Source organism: Hyperolius riggenbachi, chromosome 10, assembly GCF_040937935.1.
Source record: "Hyperolius riggenbachi isolate aHypRig1 chromosome 10, aHypRig1.pri, whole genome shotgun sequence".
NCBI lineage: Eukaryota > Metazoa > Chordata > Amphibia > Anura > Hyperoliidae > Hyperolius > Hyperolius riggenbachi.
This window is the reverse complement of record NC_090655.1, coordinates 181,808,290-181,825,439: the sequence shown is the minus strand read 5'-3', so window position 1 is coordinate 181,825,439 and position 17,150 is coordinate 181,808,290. Positions and strand designations below refer to the sequence as shown.

The 17,150-nt window shown below is 44.8% G+C and overlaps 1 protein-coding gene across 1 annotated transcript in view; it reads right to left on the bottom strand.

Annotated features, from left to right (window-relative positions):
• Positions 1-6,437: 6,437 nt before the first annotated feature.
• Positions 6,438-17,150, bottom strand: part of PAOX (polyamine oxidase) — a 95,467-nt gene continuing 84,754 nt past the window's right edge. Inside the window, exons 6-7 of the mRNA XM_068255325.1 lie at positions 10,416-10,573; positions 6,438-6,717 (exon numbers count right to left, since the gene is read on the bottom strand). Of these exons, the coding sequence (XP_068111426.1) occupies positions 6,568-6,717; positions 10,416-10,573 (308 nt within the window). The 3' untranslated portion in view covers positions 6,438-6,567. The remainder of the gene's footprint in view (positions 6,718-10,415; positions 10,574-17,150) is intronic.

Here is a 17,150-nt window from a genome sequence, read left to right as displayed (position 1 = left end):
AACCTTCACTGGGGGGAAGCTACCTATCTAACCTACACTGGGGGGCAGCTACCTATCTAACCTACACTGGGGGGCAGCTACCTATCTAACCTACACTGGGGGGCAGCTACCTATCTAACCTACACTGGGGGGCAACTACCTATCTAATCTATACTGGGGGGGCACCTACCTAATCTAACCTACACTGGGGGGGGGGGGGCACCTACCTAATCTAACCTACGCTGGGGGGCAGCTACCTATCTAACCTACACTGGGAGGCAGCTACCTAATCTAACCTACACTGGGGGGCAGCTACCTATCTAACCTATACTGGGGGCACTTATTTAACCTGTATTGGGGGCACCTACCTAGCTAGCCTATACAGGTGGCCACTATATTGGCTACCTATATTGCAGGCACCTACCTAAATAACCTGTACTGGGGCACCTACCTATCTAACTTATACCGGGGGCGCCTGCCTATCTAACCTATACTGGGGGCAACTATACTGGCTACCTATACTGGAGGCACCTACCTGGCTAACCTATAGCGGGGGCAACTATACTGGCTCACCTATGCCTGGCTACCTATACTGGGGTACCTATTCTTGGCTACCTATACTGGGGGGACCTATACTAAGTGCAACTAGACCTGGCTAACCTATACTGCGGGCACCCATACCTTGCTCGCGGGGGGGGGGGCGCAATTTTTACACCCTCGCCCTGGGTGCATTTTAGCCTAGAAACTGCACTGGCGTACAGTTAACATCCTTATATGGATTTTATCTAGCTCCTAAAGATTAAAAGTTAAGATTTATCAACGTGTTCAACTGAAATCTTCTTTGAATGGATTATATATTGAAAGGTTATACCAGTCACTATGATGTCCTAAGAATGATATCGGCTTGTCGTTATATAGATGTAGTCTAACTCTTTTTGGCCTAGAGGCACTTTTTGTGGTTATTATTGACCTGCTGAAGCCGGAAATGTCCGTGAAAAATGTTATCTGATCCTACTTTGTGCAATAAGGAGAGCCACTTTCAGAACACCTTCACAGACCCAAATGGAGGCAGGAAATCCTCTGCAAGCCTTATTAGTGGTTTCAGGATCTTGCAACCTGAAATTTCTGAGTTACACTCCTTTACTTCCATACTTCCTGGTCTTTCGCTCTGTCCCCTTGCTCCACTGATGTCCCCTGCTGACTTTCCATTCCTTCGGTACTCCTCTGTAGGCTTTGGAAGTACTAGCATCCTCTTCCATACTGTGCATGCGTGAGCCTGGAATTGAGCATGCGCAGTATGGCTCTGCTCCTCTTCGGAAATACTCAGAGACACAAGTACTTCTGAAGCCAACATGTAAAGTGCCAGAGGTATTTGCCCTGCAGGTAGAATAACTTCAATCTGCACAGCAGTAGAACAATGGGATAGAGAGAGTATCAGGAAATGTCTATGGGATCCAGAGCCTTCCCTCTACATAGGTAAGTATCTAACCTTTTTTTCTGCCCCACTTAATGTTTACTTTAAAAAAACAAGCGACACCCATGCTAACCTAGTATTTCTACTGTATATGTACTGTATTTCTACTGTAACACATACTGTATATAAATAGATAAATACTAGTTCTACTTACATAACAGATGTATTGTGCTATCCACGTAATATTTCCTGTGAATTTTATAACGGAAAAGCAGAAAATCCTATTCTAGGCAGTGACCATCTTGCTAAGCTAACACTGACATCATATCCTCCCTGACTCTTGTTTCCCCCCTCCCTTCTCTTGCTCATTGTGTATTCATTAGCTGCCACCCTCCCAGAGTCTTCAGACACTCCCACTGAGGTGTATACTAGGAACTGCACTGTCTTTTTTTTTCTTTTCTCCTCCAATCGCTGAGTCACCTCAGCCTTGCTTGTAAACACAAGTGAGCAGAGGATCATGTTTCAGATAGGCTAGGCAGGGAAATAAATGGAAGAGGAGGAATATATTATAGATAAAAAGAACCCCCAGCATTCAACTGTTTGGCACTGACTACTAAAGGGCCAGTGCTCCTAAAGTATGTGATAACTCCAAACCATAACAGCAGAAAAAGTTTTGCAAGTTTTGACTGCAGGATTAGCATCTTTATCACTTAATACACTCAGACCAGTTACTGTTGATTTTTATAGTGACAATACCGCTTTAAAAACACTAAAATTACACAAAAACATGTAGAGCACTGATATACTGTATGTTTGCAGCTATTTGCAACACAAGTTGGGTTTCACTTCCTCATCTCCATACCACAATGTAATCCAAAACACTGACAACTGATATTGCTCCCTGAAATTAATATATTTCACTTTTTCTTAAAATAAGACTTTCTGTTTAAGTTACCTAATTTCACAATATTAAAGTGGCAAAATTCCTCTATAGAGAGCTGCCTAATAAGAATAGCACTTTGTGATGTGCATTAATGCATTATGGTCCTTCTACAGTGGGATGCGAAAATGTGGGCAACCTTGTTTAATCGTCATGATTTTCCTGTATAAATTGTTGGTTGCTACACAGGAGAAAAAAAGAGATGTATGCTCAGACCAGTCAACTCCTGACTAAATACTGGCTGCCTCAAGTCATCTGCCTAATTAAAATAGCAAAGCGTATGCAAATTGCATTCGCCCACCAGAATATGCAGGATCTAACCTGTCCACCTAATTACCACAGGTAAGTAAATTCGCAAAAGTAGGGAAGCTATCCTTTGGGGGGGCAGCATGGGTGGTCCCCCCTGGGCACAGGCCATGTCTGGGGAATGTGCTGGCCATGCTCTCTCGCTCCCCCCTCCCATGGGGGGCGGTTGCGGTGCTCCCGGGCAGTGGATGCCTTGTGGGGGTGTCTGCGCTGCCCTTCATTTCTTTAAAAAAAAGGGGATACAAGGAGGCCTACACGCGTGGGCCAACTCCTGCAGGAAGATTAGGTGGACAGGTTAGATCCTGCATATTCTGGCGGGCGAATGCAATTTGCATACGCTTTGCCATTTTAATTAGTCAGATTAAATTGTTGGTTGTTACGATAAAAAATGTCAGTTAAATATATCATATAGGAGACACACACAGTGATATTTGAGAAGTGAAATAAAGTTTATTGGATTTACAGAAAGTGCACAATAATTGTTTAAATAAAATTAGGCAGGTGCATAAATTTGAGCACTGTTGTCATTTAACTGATTCCAAAACCTTTAGAACTGATTATTGGAACTCAAATTGGCTTGGTAAGCTCAGTGACCCCCTGACCTACATACACAGGTGAATCCAATTATGAGAGAGTATTTTAGGGTGTCAATTGTAAGTTTCCCTCCTCTTCTCTGAGGAGTAGCAACATGGGGGTTTCAAAACATCTCTTAAATGACCTGAAAACAAAGATTATTTACCATCATGGTTTAGGGGAAAGGCCCATACACACGTCTGCTTTTTGCAAACGACGGGTCGTTTGAACGTCCCGTCGTTCAGTCATTCGCCCGCTAAATCGGGCGTGTGTACAGGCTTTCGTTCGCGTGATAAGAGTGAGTTTGAGCGATCCGCCCGCCGGATCGCTCAAACTCACTCTTATCACATGAACGACAGTCTGTACACAAGCCCGATTTAGCGGGTGAACGACTGAACGACGGGTCGTTCAAACGACGCGTCGTTCGAAAAAAAACGGACGTGTGTATGGGCCTGAAGGATACAGAAAGCTGTCTCAGATATTTCAGGTGTCTGCTTCCACAGTTAGGAACATATTGAGGAAATGGGAGACCACAGGCTCAGTTCAAGTTAAAGAGGAACTCCAGTGAAAATAATGTAGTAAAAAAAGTGCTTCATTTTTTACCATAATTATGTATAAATGATTTAGTCAGTGTTTGCTCATTGTAAAATCTTTCCTCTCCCCGATTTACATTCTGACATTTATTACATGGTGACATTTTTACTGTGGGCAGGTTATGTAGCTGCTCCTAGCTGTTTTGGCTGTTAGAGACAGCTGTAAACAGCTAATTCCTGTCTATGAACATTGTTACATTGTGGCAGTTTGCCCAGAGTACCGCGGTACTCAGAGCTTCTTGTGGGAGGGGTTTCAGCACAAAATCAGTCATACAGGGCCCCCTGGTGGTTTGTTTGTGAAAATCATATTTCTCATGTAAAATGGGGGTATCAGCTACTGATTGGGATAAAGTTCAATTCTAGGTTGGAGTTTCTCTTTAAGGCTTGAAGTCGCAGACCAAGAAAAATCTCAGATAGACAGAAGCAACGAATGGTGAGAACAGTCAGAGTCAACCCACAGACCAGCACCAAAGACCTATAACAAAAGACCTATAATATCATCTTGCTTCAGATGGAGTCACTGTGCATCGTTCAAACATTCGGCGTACTTTACAGAAAGAGATGCTGTATGCGAGAGTGATGCAAAGGTAGCCTTTTATCCACCCACAGCGCCGCTTGAGGTATGCTAAAGCACATTTGGACAAGCCAGCTTCATTTTTGGAATAAGGTGCTGTGGACTGATGAAACTAAAATTGAGTTATTTGGGCATAACAAGGGGCATTATGCATGCAGTAAAAACAACACAGCATTCCAAGAAAAACACCTGCTACCTACAGTAAAATATGGTGGTGGTCCCATCATGCTGTGGGGCTGTGTGGCCAGTGCAGGGACTGGAAATCTTGTCAAAGTTGAGGGACGCATGGATTCCACTCAGTATCAGCAGATTCTGGAGACCAATGTCCATGAATCGGTGACAAAGCTGAAGCTGCGCCAGGGCTGGATTTTTCAACAAGACAACGACCCTTAACACTGCTCAAAATCCACTAAGGCATTCATGCAGAGGAACAAGTACAACGTTCTGGGATGGCCATCTCAGTCCCCAGACCTGAGTATAATTGAAAATCTGTGGTGTGAGTTAAAGAGAGCTGTCTATGCTCGGAAGCCATCAAACCTGAATGAACTAGAGATGTTTTGTAAAGAGGAATGGTCAAAAATACCTTCAACCAGAATCAAGACTCTCATTGGAACCTACAGGAAGATGTGTAGAGGCTGTAATTTCTGCAAAAGGAGGATCTACTAAATATTGATTTCATTTTTTTCAAATTTATGCACCTGCCTAATTTTGTTTAAACAATTATTGCACACTTTCTCTAAATCCAATAAACTTAATTTCACTTCTCAAATATCACTGTGTGTGTCTCCTATATGATATATTTGGCTGACATTTGTTTTATCCTAACAACCAACGATTTATACAGGAAAATCATGACAATTAACAAGGTTGCCCAAACTTTCGCATCCCACTGTAAATTAATTTAAAGAAAACCTGAACTGAACATAAAAAGTCAAAATAACCATACACAAGTCATACTTACCTCCTGTGTAGTCTACTCCTCAATCTATTTTTCCTCTCCTGCATCCTGTTTGTTCACTGTGATCAAGGGAATTTTCCGTCCTCCATTTTGAAAATGGCCATTACTTCATAACGGCTTTCTGGTCAGCACACAGTTAAACTGTAACATCGCTCACTTGAGCCATAGGGAAACATGGACACATCAGTTCTCCTCTCAGCTATAACTGACAGCAACTGATATTTTACTGACAGCAACTGATATATTTCAGTTCTGACAAAATATTGTCAGAACTGGAAGGGATTATTGTCAGAAGAAAATGGTGAGCTTCTGAGAGGAACTGATGGCGAGGTAACTATGTAATGTTCATTTGAAGCAACCTCATGTGTTTATTTTAAATAATTTTACTCAGTACAGGTTCTCTTCAAATAAGACACTTGAAAAAAGACACAGAGGGGCTATAACCATTTTACTGAAATTTAATATTTGAAAGTGCATTTTCTTTAAAAAAAAAAAGTTCAAATTAGAGTCATTCAGACACATAAGTAAATAGCTTAGAAAATGTCATCTGGATCTGCCGACAGTAACATGTCTATGAGCACTTCAAATGCATCCACCTGAGAAAGATCTCCTCCTAAAGAGATAAGTGGGCACCAGAAAGTCTTTAGCCAAATTTTTTCCTCCTTCATCCATAGTTTAAAGGGACACTTAAGTCAAACAAAAAAAATGAGTTTTACTCACCTGGGGCTTCCAAAAGCCCCCTGCAGCTGTCCGATGCCCTCGCCGTCTCCCTCCGATCCTCCTGGCCCCGCCGGCAGCCACTTCCTGTTTCGGTGACAGGAGCTGACAGGCTGGGGACGCGAGTGATTCTTTGCGTTCCTGGCCACAATAGCGCCATCTATGCTGCTATAGCATATATCATATACCATATAGCAGCATAAAGGGTGCTAATGTGTCTGGGAACGTGAAGAATCACTCGCGTCCCCAGCCTGTCAACTCCTGTCACCGAAACAGGAAGTGGCTTCCGGCAGGGCCAGGAGGATCGGAAGGAGACGGCGAGGGTACCGGACAGCTGCAGGGGGCTATTGGAAGCCCTAGGTGAGTAAAACTCATTTTTTTTTTTGACTTAAGTGTCCCTTTAAGCTTGTATGCTCAGATAACCTAAACACTCAAGGCTATACAGTAAAGAAAGCAGACACCTCTGGACAGGTGCCTGCACACCAGACCATCTTCTGATGCTTATGGATGACTTTACAGCTTGGCTTTGGTGACAGCAGCTACAGTGTGTGGATATCTGTCAATTAACCGCTGTGCCTCCCTGCGTCCGGACATCAGGGCTCCATGGGTTGTAGAGTAGAAGTTTCTCTCTGTAGCTTCTCCAGCAAAAAGTACCTGCAAAGGCTTAACAGAAAAAAAATATACATGTATCTGTTTATATTATAGGCTGCAGTAAAAAAAATGTTGCCAGGTAGTTGAAATTTTGGTGCAAATAATTCACGTTAAAACAAAAGAAAAATGTCAGTAATATTTGTCATTAATCCCCTGCTCATACATTTATGCAAAAACAACATTTTGGGGTTACAGTTGAGATACACCAATATTTCATTTTCACTGAACATTTATACCATGCTGTGTCCCCGGTTCCTGAACAAGTGTGTGGTAGTTCAAGTTCACATGTAACTTCATTTAATTGGCGCTTTCACAATTAAATAAATTATAGCATTTGTAATTGTATTCAGGTATGATTTGGACACTATATTTATAAGCAAGGCTGTGGAGTCAGTACATAAATTCTTCAGATGGGCAACCCACTTGAATACTCCTATATTACAGTCTCCCACCGGATTCCTGGGGAATAATTGTGTTTTAAATGCTTATATCCAAGCGAGCTGAAATAAATTATTCCATTAAAGTGATTCTGTTGTGAAAAAAAAATACTCACCTATGGAGAGGGAAGGCTCTGGATCTCAAAGAGCCTTCCTGGTTCTCTCTCGGTGTTCCAACGTTGTCAACCCCATTGCAAGTATTCAACCAACTGATCAAATACACCTTCAGGAATCCTCATACGTTTTTGTGAGCACTCATGTTCAGGGCTGTGGAGTTGAGGAGTCAAAGAAATTTTGGGTACCTGGAGTCGGAGTCGGACTCGGTAGTTTCATAAACATTGGAGTCGGAAGTCGGATGATTTTTTTACCAAATGCACAGACCTGGTAAGAATTAGACAAAGTCAGAGCCATTTTGGGTACCTGGAGTCAGAGTTGGATGTTTTATAAACTGCCCCGCTCGTCTCCCCGAGTGCTTCTGAAGACAGGCGGCTCTGCACTGTGCAAGCACGATTTGCGCAGGTGCAGCATGGGACCACTTATCTTCAAAAGCACTTGGGCTAACCAGTACTTCCGAAGCTTTTCGAGGGCTCCCAAATGCAGAAAATTTGAATGGAGGACAGCTGGGGGAACGAGAACACTGAGAAAGGACCAGGAAGGCTCTATGAGTTCAAGACGTGTGCGTGTACTTATTTTTGAATAGGTCTACTAACTTCTACACTGCACGCAATGCTGCATTATTATTAATTATGTGGGTGTGCAAACTCTAATGAATATAATTTTATGAGCGCAAGAACCTTTCCTAATCATAGGTAAATATTTGACTTTTGTATTTGTCGTTTGCTTTAGTATTGCTTTAATCCTTGCAGTTTATAGAAACCTGAGCTGCTCTTTTTGCAGCAGTAGAGTCTAATGCTGGGCATACATGGCAGTGTATTTCCTTATCAATCGAGCCGCTGATGGTTCGAATGATAATTTCCGACAGGTCCGATGACCCCTCTCGATCCCCGCCCGTTCGATCTCTGCGGGCGAACAATGGGCAAAAACGAAGCGGTGATAAGGAAGTGCCCGGGAATCGGTCCGCGCGCACGATGGGATGCGCCGGCATCGAGCCGCTGGCTCGATCCAGCGCATAAAACGCTCCATGTATGCCCAGCATTATTCAAAGGACACCTAAAGTGAGAGGAATATGGAGGGTAATATATTTATTTTAAAATAATGCAAACTGCCTGTCTGCCCTGATGTCCCCCTGCCTCTAACACTTTTAGCCATAGACCCTGAACAAGCAAGCAGATAAGATGTTTGACTGAGGTTTGACTGGATTTCCACATGTTTTATTCAGGTGGTTGATTCGGACAATACTGGCACATGAAAGATCAGGCCAGGGAACAGCTATTGTTTAAAAGGAAATTAATGTGGCAGCCTCAATATCAGTCTCACTTCAGGTGTCCTTTAAAGAGAATCTGTATTGTTAAAATCGCTCAAAAGTAAACATACCAGTGCGTTAGGGGACATCTCCTATTACCCTCTGTCACAATTTTGCCGCTCCTCGCCGCATTAAAAGTGGTTAAAAACAGTTTTAAAAAGTTTGTTTGTAAACAAACAAAATGGCCACCAAAACAGGAAGTAGGTTGATGTACAGTATGTCCACACATAGAAAATACATCCATACATAAGCAGGCTGTATACAGCATTCCTTTTGAATCTCAAGAGATCATTTGTGTGTTTCTTTCCCCCATGTACTGAAGTTTCAGGCTACTCTTTTCTTCTTGCAAACAGCTTTGCCCTTGTTTGTAATTCCTCAGTATGTGAAAGCCCAGCCAGCTCAGAGGACGATTTATCCAGCTGATTAGAGCAGCTTCTCTCTTATCTAAATAACACACAGGCAGTGTGCATAGAGGGGCCAGAAAGGGTGAGTTCATAGCAGAACCACAACACTGAAGAACTTGGCAGCCTTCCAGACACAGGCCGACAAGTCTGACAGGGGAAAGATACATTCATTTATTACAGAGACTGTGATAGCAGAAAGTGCTGCAGTAAGCCAGAACACATTAGAATAGCTTTTGGAACATGTAGGATGATAAAAAACAGGATGCAATTTTTGTTACGGAGTCTCTTTAACACATGTCCAACATATCCTGCACACAATGTAGCAGACACACAGAGTGACCACACTCCATTTCACTGTGTGCCTGGCATTTCTTTGTCAACTACTGGCAAGGAAAGGCAGTTTGGTAATGTTATATTTTTCCCTAGCAACACATACTCATTTTAACCTTTCTGGCGGTAAGCCCGAGCTTATGCCGCGCAGGAGGATTTCTCAGGCCCTGCTGGGCCGATTTGCATAATTTTTTTTTGGTACATGCAGCTAGCACTTTGCTAGCTGCGTGTACTGCCCGATCGCCGTGCCGCCCCCCCCCCCCCCAGACCCAGTGCGCTGCCTAGCCAATCAGTGCCAGGCAGCGCTGAGGAGTGGATCGGGACTCCCTTAGACGTCCGTGACGTCATCCCGCCCCGTCGCCATGGCGACGGGGGAAGCCCTTTAGGAAATCCCGTTCTTTGAACGGGATTTCCTGATCAAAGATCGCCGGAGGCGATCGAAGTGGGCGGGGGGATGCCACTGTACAGCGGCTATCATGTAGCGAGCCCTAGGCTCGCTACATGATTTAAAAAAGAAAAATGTAAAAAGCAGTGCTGCGCTGCCCCCTGGCGGATTCTAATAGACCGCAAGGAGGGTTAACTGATATCCCCAGCTGTATCAACAACCAGTTAGAACTCACACTTTCTTTTTAATTTGGATCTGCCCATCAAATATTTGAAGAGATCAGTCTGAATTATGTGAAATAGAGACTAAGGCCCGGTTCACATTAGCGTTTTTCTGCGGAGCCGGCAGTAAGGATCCGGCCATCAGGATCAGGAAAAACTGTCCGTTTTTACAGCCAGTGTGCTCTAAACTGTCAGTTTTCTATTTGTTACTATGTAGCTGCAAAACCTTCCGTCTCCGTTCCACTGAGCAAAACGGTCCGGAAAATTGGGTCCTGCAGAATTTTTTCGTCTGCTCAGCGGAACGGATCACAGAACTGTACGGCCAGTTCCGTTGGCAAATGCTAATGAGAACCGGGTCTTAGAAAATATAAAAATACAACTAAATTCACTTTTGAAGGCTAAAGAAAAAGGAAAAAAGAAGAAATAGAAACTCAATGGAGTTTTTTTCACTGAGCAGTACTGAAACCAAACTAATATGAATATGTTTGGCTATTGCACTTCATGTTTTACCTTCGCAGCATCTTTGTTTTCAGGTAGAGGCAGTGCGAGATTATCAATATCAATTCCAGAGCTTCCAACTGCCACATTGCTATAGGAACCAGCAGTGTAAGGATGGCTGTGCCACTTGCTTCGCATCATACTGATTGGAGGGGGGAGATTAGGGATACCTATAAAGAGTGAAACAAAAGACCGTAAAGAAACTTTGTTTTTTGTCCTCACCTCTATAAAGTTTCTACATTGTTTAGTTATAATTGGCACAGAGCTGTAGCTACATACCTATCATGTACATAGGAAGAAAATTTGCACTAATTCAGTTATAAATGAACATTTGTGGTTACCCACAATGCACTACCACTAAATATTCAAATTATCCCTTTTCACCCTGAGCTTCTTGGTTACTCTGTTGTACTGGTCCAAGCCCTATTTCATACAGCCTTATCAATCCCTGCCATGTACTGATGAGGACCAAAAGTCCGAAACAGGCTGTCTACATGTGGGTTTGATGTGGCTGTGTAAAACTAAAAGCTATAAGCTTGCTATACACCAGCGGTTCTGGATGCTTGCTTGGCTTACAAGGGCGAAAAGGGATAATTTGCATATTTAGTTGTAGTGCATTGTGGGTAACCACAAATGTTCACTTATAACTGAATTATTGCAAATTTCCTTCTGTTTTAAGAAGGCAATTACACCAAGCTTTGCTTTTTTAGTAGGAGGGCTTTTTGGTTCCTTTTATCCCCCTATACAGGGTCTTCTCAAAAAATTAGCATATTGTGATAAAGTTCATTATTTTCGGTAATGTACTGATAAACATTACACTTTCATATATTTTAGATTCAAATACACACAACTGAAGCAGTTCAAGCCTTTTATTGTTTTAATATTGATGATTTTGGCATACAGCTCATGAAAACCCAAATTTCCTATCTCAAAAAATTAGCATATTTCATCCGACCAATAAAAGAAAAGTGTTTTTAAAACAAAAAAGTCAACCTTCAAATAATTATGTTCAGTTATGCACTTAAGCTCATCCAGAGTGTTGGGTCTTGCGTCTCTCAACTTTCTCTTCACAAAAGCCCACAGATTCTCTATGGGGTTCAGGTCAGGAGAGTTGGCAGGCCAATTGAGCACAGTAATACCATAGTCAGTAAACCATTTACCAGTGGTTTTGGCACTGTGAGCAGGTGCCAGGTCGTGCTGAAAAATAAAATCTTCCTCTCCATAAAGCTTTTCAGCAGATGGAAGCATGAACCCACTTTTGAACCAGAAACAGCGGCAGAAAAGCCTGACCTGGGCTACAGAGAAGCAGCACTGGACTGTTGCTCAGTGTTCCAAAGTACTTTTTTCGGGTGAAAGCAACTTTTACATGTCATTCGGAAATCAAGGTGCCAGAGTCTGGAGGAAGACTGGGGAGAGGGAAATGCCAAAATGCCTGAAGTCCAGTGTCAAGTACCCACAGTCAGTGATGGTCTTGGGTGCCATGTCAGCTGCTGGTGTTGGTTCACTGTGTTTTATCAAGGGCAGGGTCAATGCAGCTAGCTATCAGGAGATTTTGGAGCACTTCATGTTTCCATCTGCTGAAAAGCTTTATGGAGATGAAGATTTAATTTTTCAGTATGACCTGACACCTGCTCACAGTGCCCAAACCACTGGTAAATGGTTTACTGACCATGGTATTACTGTGCTCAATTGGCTTGCCAACTCTCCTGACCTGAACCCCATAGAGAATCTGTGGGATATTGTGAAGAGAAAGTTAAGAGACGCAAGACCCAACACTCTGGATGAGCTTAAGGCCGCTATCGAAGCATCCTGGGCCTCCATAACACCTGAGCAGTGCCACAGGCTGATTGCCTCCATGCCATGCCGCATTGAAGCAGTCATTTCTGCAAAAGTATTGAGTGCATAACTGAACATAATTATTTGAAGGTTGACTTTTTTTTGTTTTAAAAACACTTTATTTTATTGGTCGGATGAAATATGCTAATTTTTTGAGATAGGAATTTTGGGTTTTCATGAGCTGTATGCCAAAATCATCAATATTAAAACAATAAAAGGCTTGAACTACTTCAGTTGTGTGTATTTGAATCTAAAATATATAAAAGTCTAATGTTTATCTGTACATTACAGAAAATAATGAACTTTATCACAATATGCTAATTTTTTGAGAAGATCCTGTACATTCCTAGTAGTTTGGGTCACCCTGAGCTTCTTGGTTACTCTGTTGTAGATAGGAATAACTTTTATTTCTACCAGTAATAGTTATTGTATTTTATCTCTCCCTGCCCTTTAGAAGTTAAATTCTGCCAGGAAAACCTTTGGCTGTAATTTGCTTACCAGTGATTTTTACTATATTTCCGACAAGATGTCGACAAAACAGAAGCTGTCACTTCCATGCCTAGAAATTAACTCTTTTAGACAGCAATATAAAACAAGTAAAACAGCCTAGTTTTTATCATGTTTTGTACGGCGTAGTGCAGTCCCCCCACCCTGGTCACCCGAACCCTGGCACACCTCAACACAGACACCTGAAACAGGTTTGACACAACCAAGAACTATGAATATGCATGTATCATGTTTGGCATGAAGATGAAATGAAAGCAAATCAAGGTGACAGTTGCACGGCTCGTTTTGATGTACTGTATGCATGGGCGTCCGCACATAGAGCCAGGGGGGTGCCGCTGCCTCCCCCTGGCCGCCCGCTGCCCCCCCCCCCCCCCGGGCCGCCGCTCACCCCCTCCTGGCTGCCGCGTCAGACCTCGATCAGGCGGCGACCAATAGTGCGGGCGCTAGGACCCAGCGCCCGCACTGATATGCGGAAGTGACATCACTTCCGCATATGGAGCGGGTGCGTCCGGCACCCGCATTACTGGTCGGGTCGCCGCTGATCAAGGTCTGAAGTTGCTGCAAGGTGAGGGGGGGGAGATCGGTGGCTAGAGAGAGGGGGCACCTGTCACACGCTGCCTAAAGGGGTCCCTGTCGCTCGCTGCCTAAAGGGGGCCCTGTCACTCGCTGCCTTTAGTGGGCCCTGTCACCCGCTGCCTAAAGGGGTCCCTGTCGCTCGCTGCCTAAAGGGGGCCCTGTCACTCGCTGCCTAAAGGGGGCCCTGTCACCCGCTGCCTAAAGGGGGCCCTGTCACCCGCTGCCTAAAGGGGTCCCTGTCACCCGCTGCCTAAAGGGGCTCCCTGTCACCCGCTGCCTAAAGGGGCTCCCTGTCACCCGCTGACTAAAGGGGCTCCCTGTCACCTGCTGCCTAAAGGGGCTCCCTGTCACCCGCTGCCTAAAGGGGCTCCCTGTCACTCGCTGCCTAAAGGGGCTCCCTGTCACTCGCTGCCTAAAGGGGCTCCCTGTCACCCGCTGCCTAAAGGGGCTCCCTGTCACCCGCTGCCTAAAGGGGCTCCCTGTCACCTGCTGCCTAAAGGGGCTTCCTGTAACCCGCTGCCTAAAGGGGCTCCCTGTTACCCGCTGCCTAAAGGGGCTCCCTGTCACTTGCTGCCTAAAGGGGCTCCCTGTCACCCGCTGCCTAAAGGGGCTCCCTGTCACTCACTACCTAACCTGGGGGCTCCCTGTCACCCGCTGCCTAAAGGGGCTCCCTGTCACCCGCTGCCTAAAGGGGCTCCCTGTCACCCGCTGCCTAAAGGGGTCCCTGTCACCCGCTGCCTAAAGGGGTCCCCTGTCACTGCCTAACCTGGGGGTCCCCTGTCACTTCCTAACCTGGGGGTCCCCTGTCACTACCTTACTGGGGGTCCCTGTCACTACTTTACTGGGAGGGGGTCCTTGTCACTTCCTAACCTGGGGGTTACTGGCGCTACCTAAACTAGGGGGCAGCATTTACTTCAACCAGCCAAGCACAGCATCACCGCCAGCCAACCTGGCCACAGCATCACGCAAGGCCTTTCAGCCCGCACGTCATCCCCAATCCAGCCAAAAACAGTATTGCCAGGCACAGCAGCCAGTAGAGGAGAATTGAGAAGCCAGGTGAGAGGTGTCTACCATATTAAGGGGGCATTCTGCCTATTTATGTGAAATGCTGTCTATTTATGTGCCTCATGACTGCTGAATTTGTCTCGTTGGGGGCCTCATGATTGCTGAATTCGTCTTGTTGAAGGCCTCATGATTTTTTGGGGGCCTCAAGATTGCTGAATGTCTTGTTGGGGGCCTCATGATTGCTGAATTTGTCTTGTTGGGGGCATCATGATTGCTGAATTTGTCTTGTTGGGGGCCTCAAGATTGCTGAATGTGTCTTGTTGGGAGCCTGAGGATTTGTTGAGGGCCTCATGATTGCTAAATTTGTCTTGTTGGGGTCCTCTGGGAAAAGCTGAATCATCATCCTATGAGACAATAGCATTAAACCTACTTTTTAGCTTTTTAAAATGGAAAATAAAACTGGGAGGTTCTAAAAAAAGAATACATTTTTCAGGAGTAGGATGAATGAAACTGTTTATCTTCACAGTTTATTTTCAACTTGGATTTTCCATAAAAAACAGAGGCGCTATTCGTGCTACTGACGAGCTACTGTTTGTCCCCTATCTTATAGCCTGATGAAGCGGGCTGTGCCTGCGAAACGCGTTGCATCTTTTGGGGTACCAATAATACATTTATTTGTTTAATTCAGACAGTATTTTGAGTCTGCTTTCCGGAGGTAAGTCCACCACTGCCTCCCAGCAAATTTTAAAATTTTTATCAATTTTTATTACCTTTTATCCTGCTGGCGCCTCTGTTCTCTTACGATAAGGTTTATCTTCACAGTTTATTTTCAACTTGGATTTTCCATAATGTTCATGTATGAGTTAAAACGTTTGTATGAAGTTTAAATTGCTGTTGCCACTTTGCGATAGATAAAGTGACTTTCCGGTTGCAGTTTGGGCACTCGGCCTCAAAGTTTCGCCACCACTGTCCTAATCTAATGTCCCACATTGCTAAGTTAATGAAAATTTGTCACCACCCATGGCCACACCCACATTCTGGTCCATGGCCGCACCCATTTTTCGGCATAACCCTCAGGTTTTTCGGCGAACACATCTTCTCAAAAATTGCGCGCCACTTCTTCCCTACCTTTTTGCCCCCCCCCCCCCCCCCGTAAAATTTTCTGCGGACGCCCATGACTGTATGCATGCTGACTTCTTTCTAGTGATATACACCGGTTGCACGTCCTTTGGCTTTTGTTCATATGCTGCTTCATAGGAGTGCTTTGAGGTGAAGATTGTGCCTTTAGAAGAGACTTATGCAAATGTATTCCTCCACTTGCCCTTTATTCCCTGTCCTACAAAAAATGCCTTCCCACCTTGGCTCTGCTGTTCCTCCCCACCCTCATCACTCCTCCTCTCTGATTGGCTGAAAACAGAGTGACGTGTTATCAGAGAGAGGAAGAGGAGCTGAAGCCAGCGAGACGCTGAGAACTTGGAGCCGCCGCCACTGATGGACCCACCGCCGGAGTGAGAGAAGCTGCTGCCGCCGCCACTGGATCCACCACCGGAGGGGAGCCGCTGCTGGACCCGCTGCCCTGAGGGAGAGAAGCTGCTGCCGCCGCTGCTGTGCCTGCCGCCTGGAGGGAGAGGAGCCGCTACCGGAGGGGGAGGATCCCGTGGAGGCAGTGGACCTGGATGCGTGGAAAGCGGTAATGTACGCATCACCGCTGCACAACATTGCAAGCGGGCACATATATACTGCTGAAACCTACCTGGCTGGTTACACTAGACTTTACACTAGACTTGGGAACCTACTTTCCTATAATTATACTGGGGGAAAATACCTACCTATATTTATCCTTGTGGAACCTAACTGCCTATACTTGTCCTGGGGGAACCTAACTGCCTATACTTATACTTGGGGGACCTACCTGCCTATTGTTATACTGGGGTAACCTAAATGCCTATACTTTTACTGGGTGAACCTACCTGCCTATACTGATACTGGGGGAGACTACCTGCCTATACTTATACTGGATGAACCTAACTGCCTATACTGATACTGGGGGAGACTACCTGCCTATACCTATAATGGGGGGACCTATCTGCCTATAGCTATACTGGGGGAACCTACCTGCCTATATCTATAATGGGGGTACCAACCTGCCTATACTGACATCTGGGGTACCAACCTGCCTATACTGATACCTGGGGTACCAACCTGCCTATACTGACACTGGGGGAACCTACCTGCCTATACTGACACTGGGGGAACCTACCTGCCTATACTGACACTGGGGGAACCTACCTGCCTATACTGATACTGGGGAAACCTACCTGCCTATACTGATACTGGGGGAACCTACCTGTCTATACTGATACTGGGGGAACCTACCTGTCTATACTGATACTGGGGGAACCTACTGCCTATACTGATAATGGGGGAACCTAACTGCATATGCAAATACTGGGAAACCTAACTGCCTATGCATATACTGGGGAAAACTACCTGCCTGCAGTGATACTGAGGCTACCTACCTGCCTATATCTATACTGGAGGAACCTACCTGTCTATACTTATACTGGGGGAACCTACCTGCCTATACTTATACTGGGAGAACGTACCTGCCTATACTGATGCTGGGAGAATGTACTTGCCTATACTGATACTGGGTGAATGTACCTGCCTATACTGATGCTGGGGGAACCTACTGTCTGTTAGAATTTAAGTATTATATGCTTGAATTAGTAGGCCTCAGTTACTTTAACTGAGTTAGTTAAAAGACTTGGGCCCACATGCAATTAATTTTTTCACCTAAGTTATCACCTTGGAGATAATTTT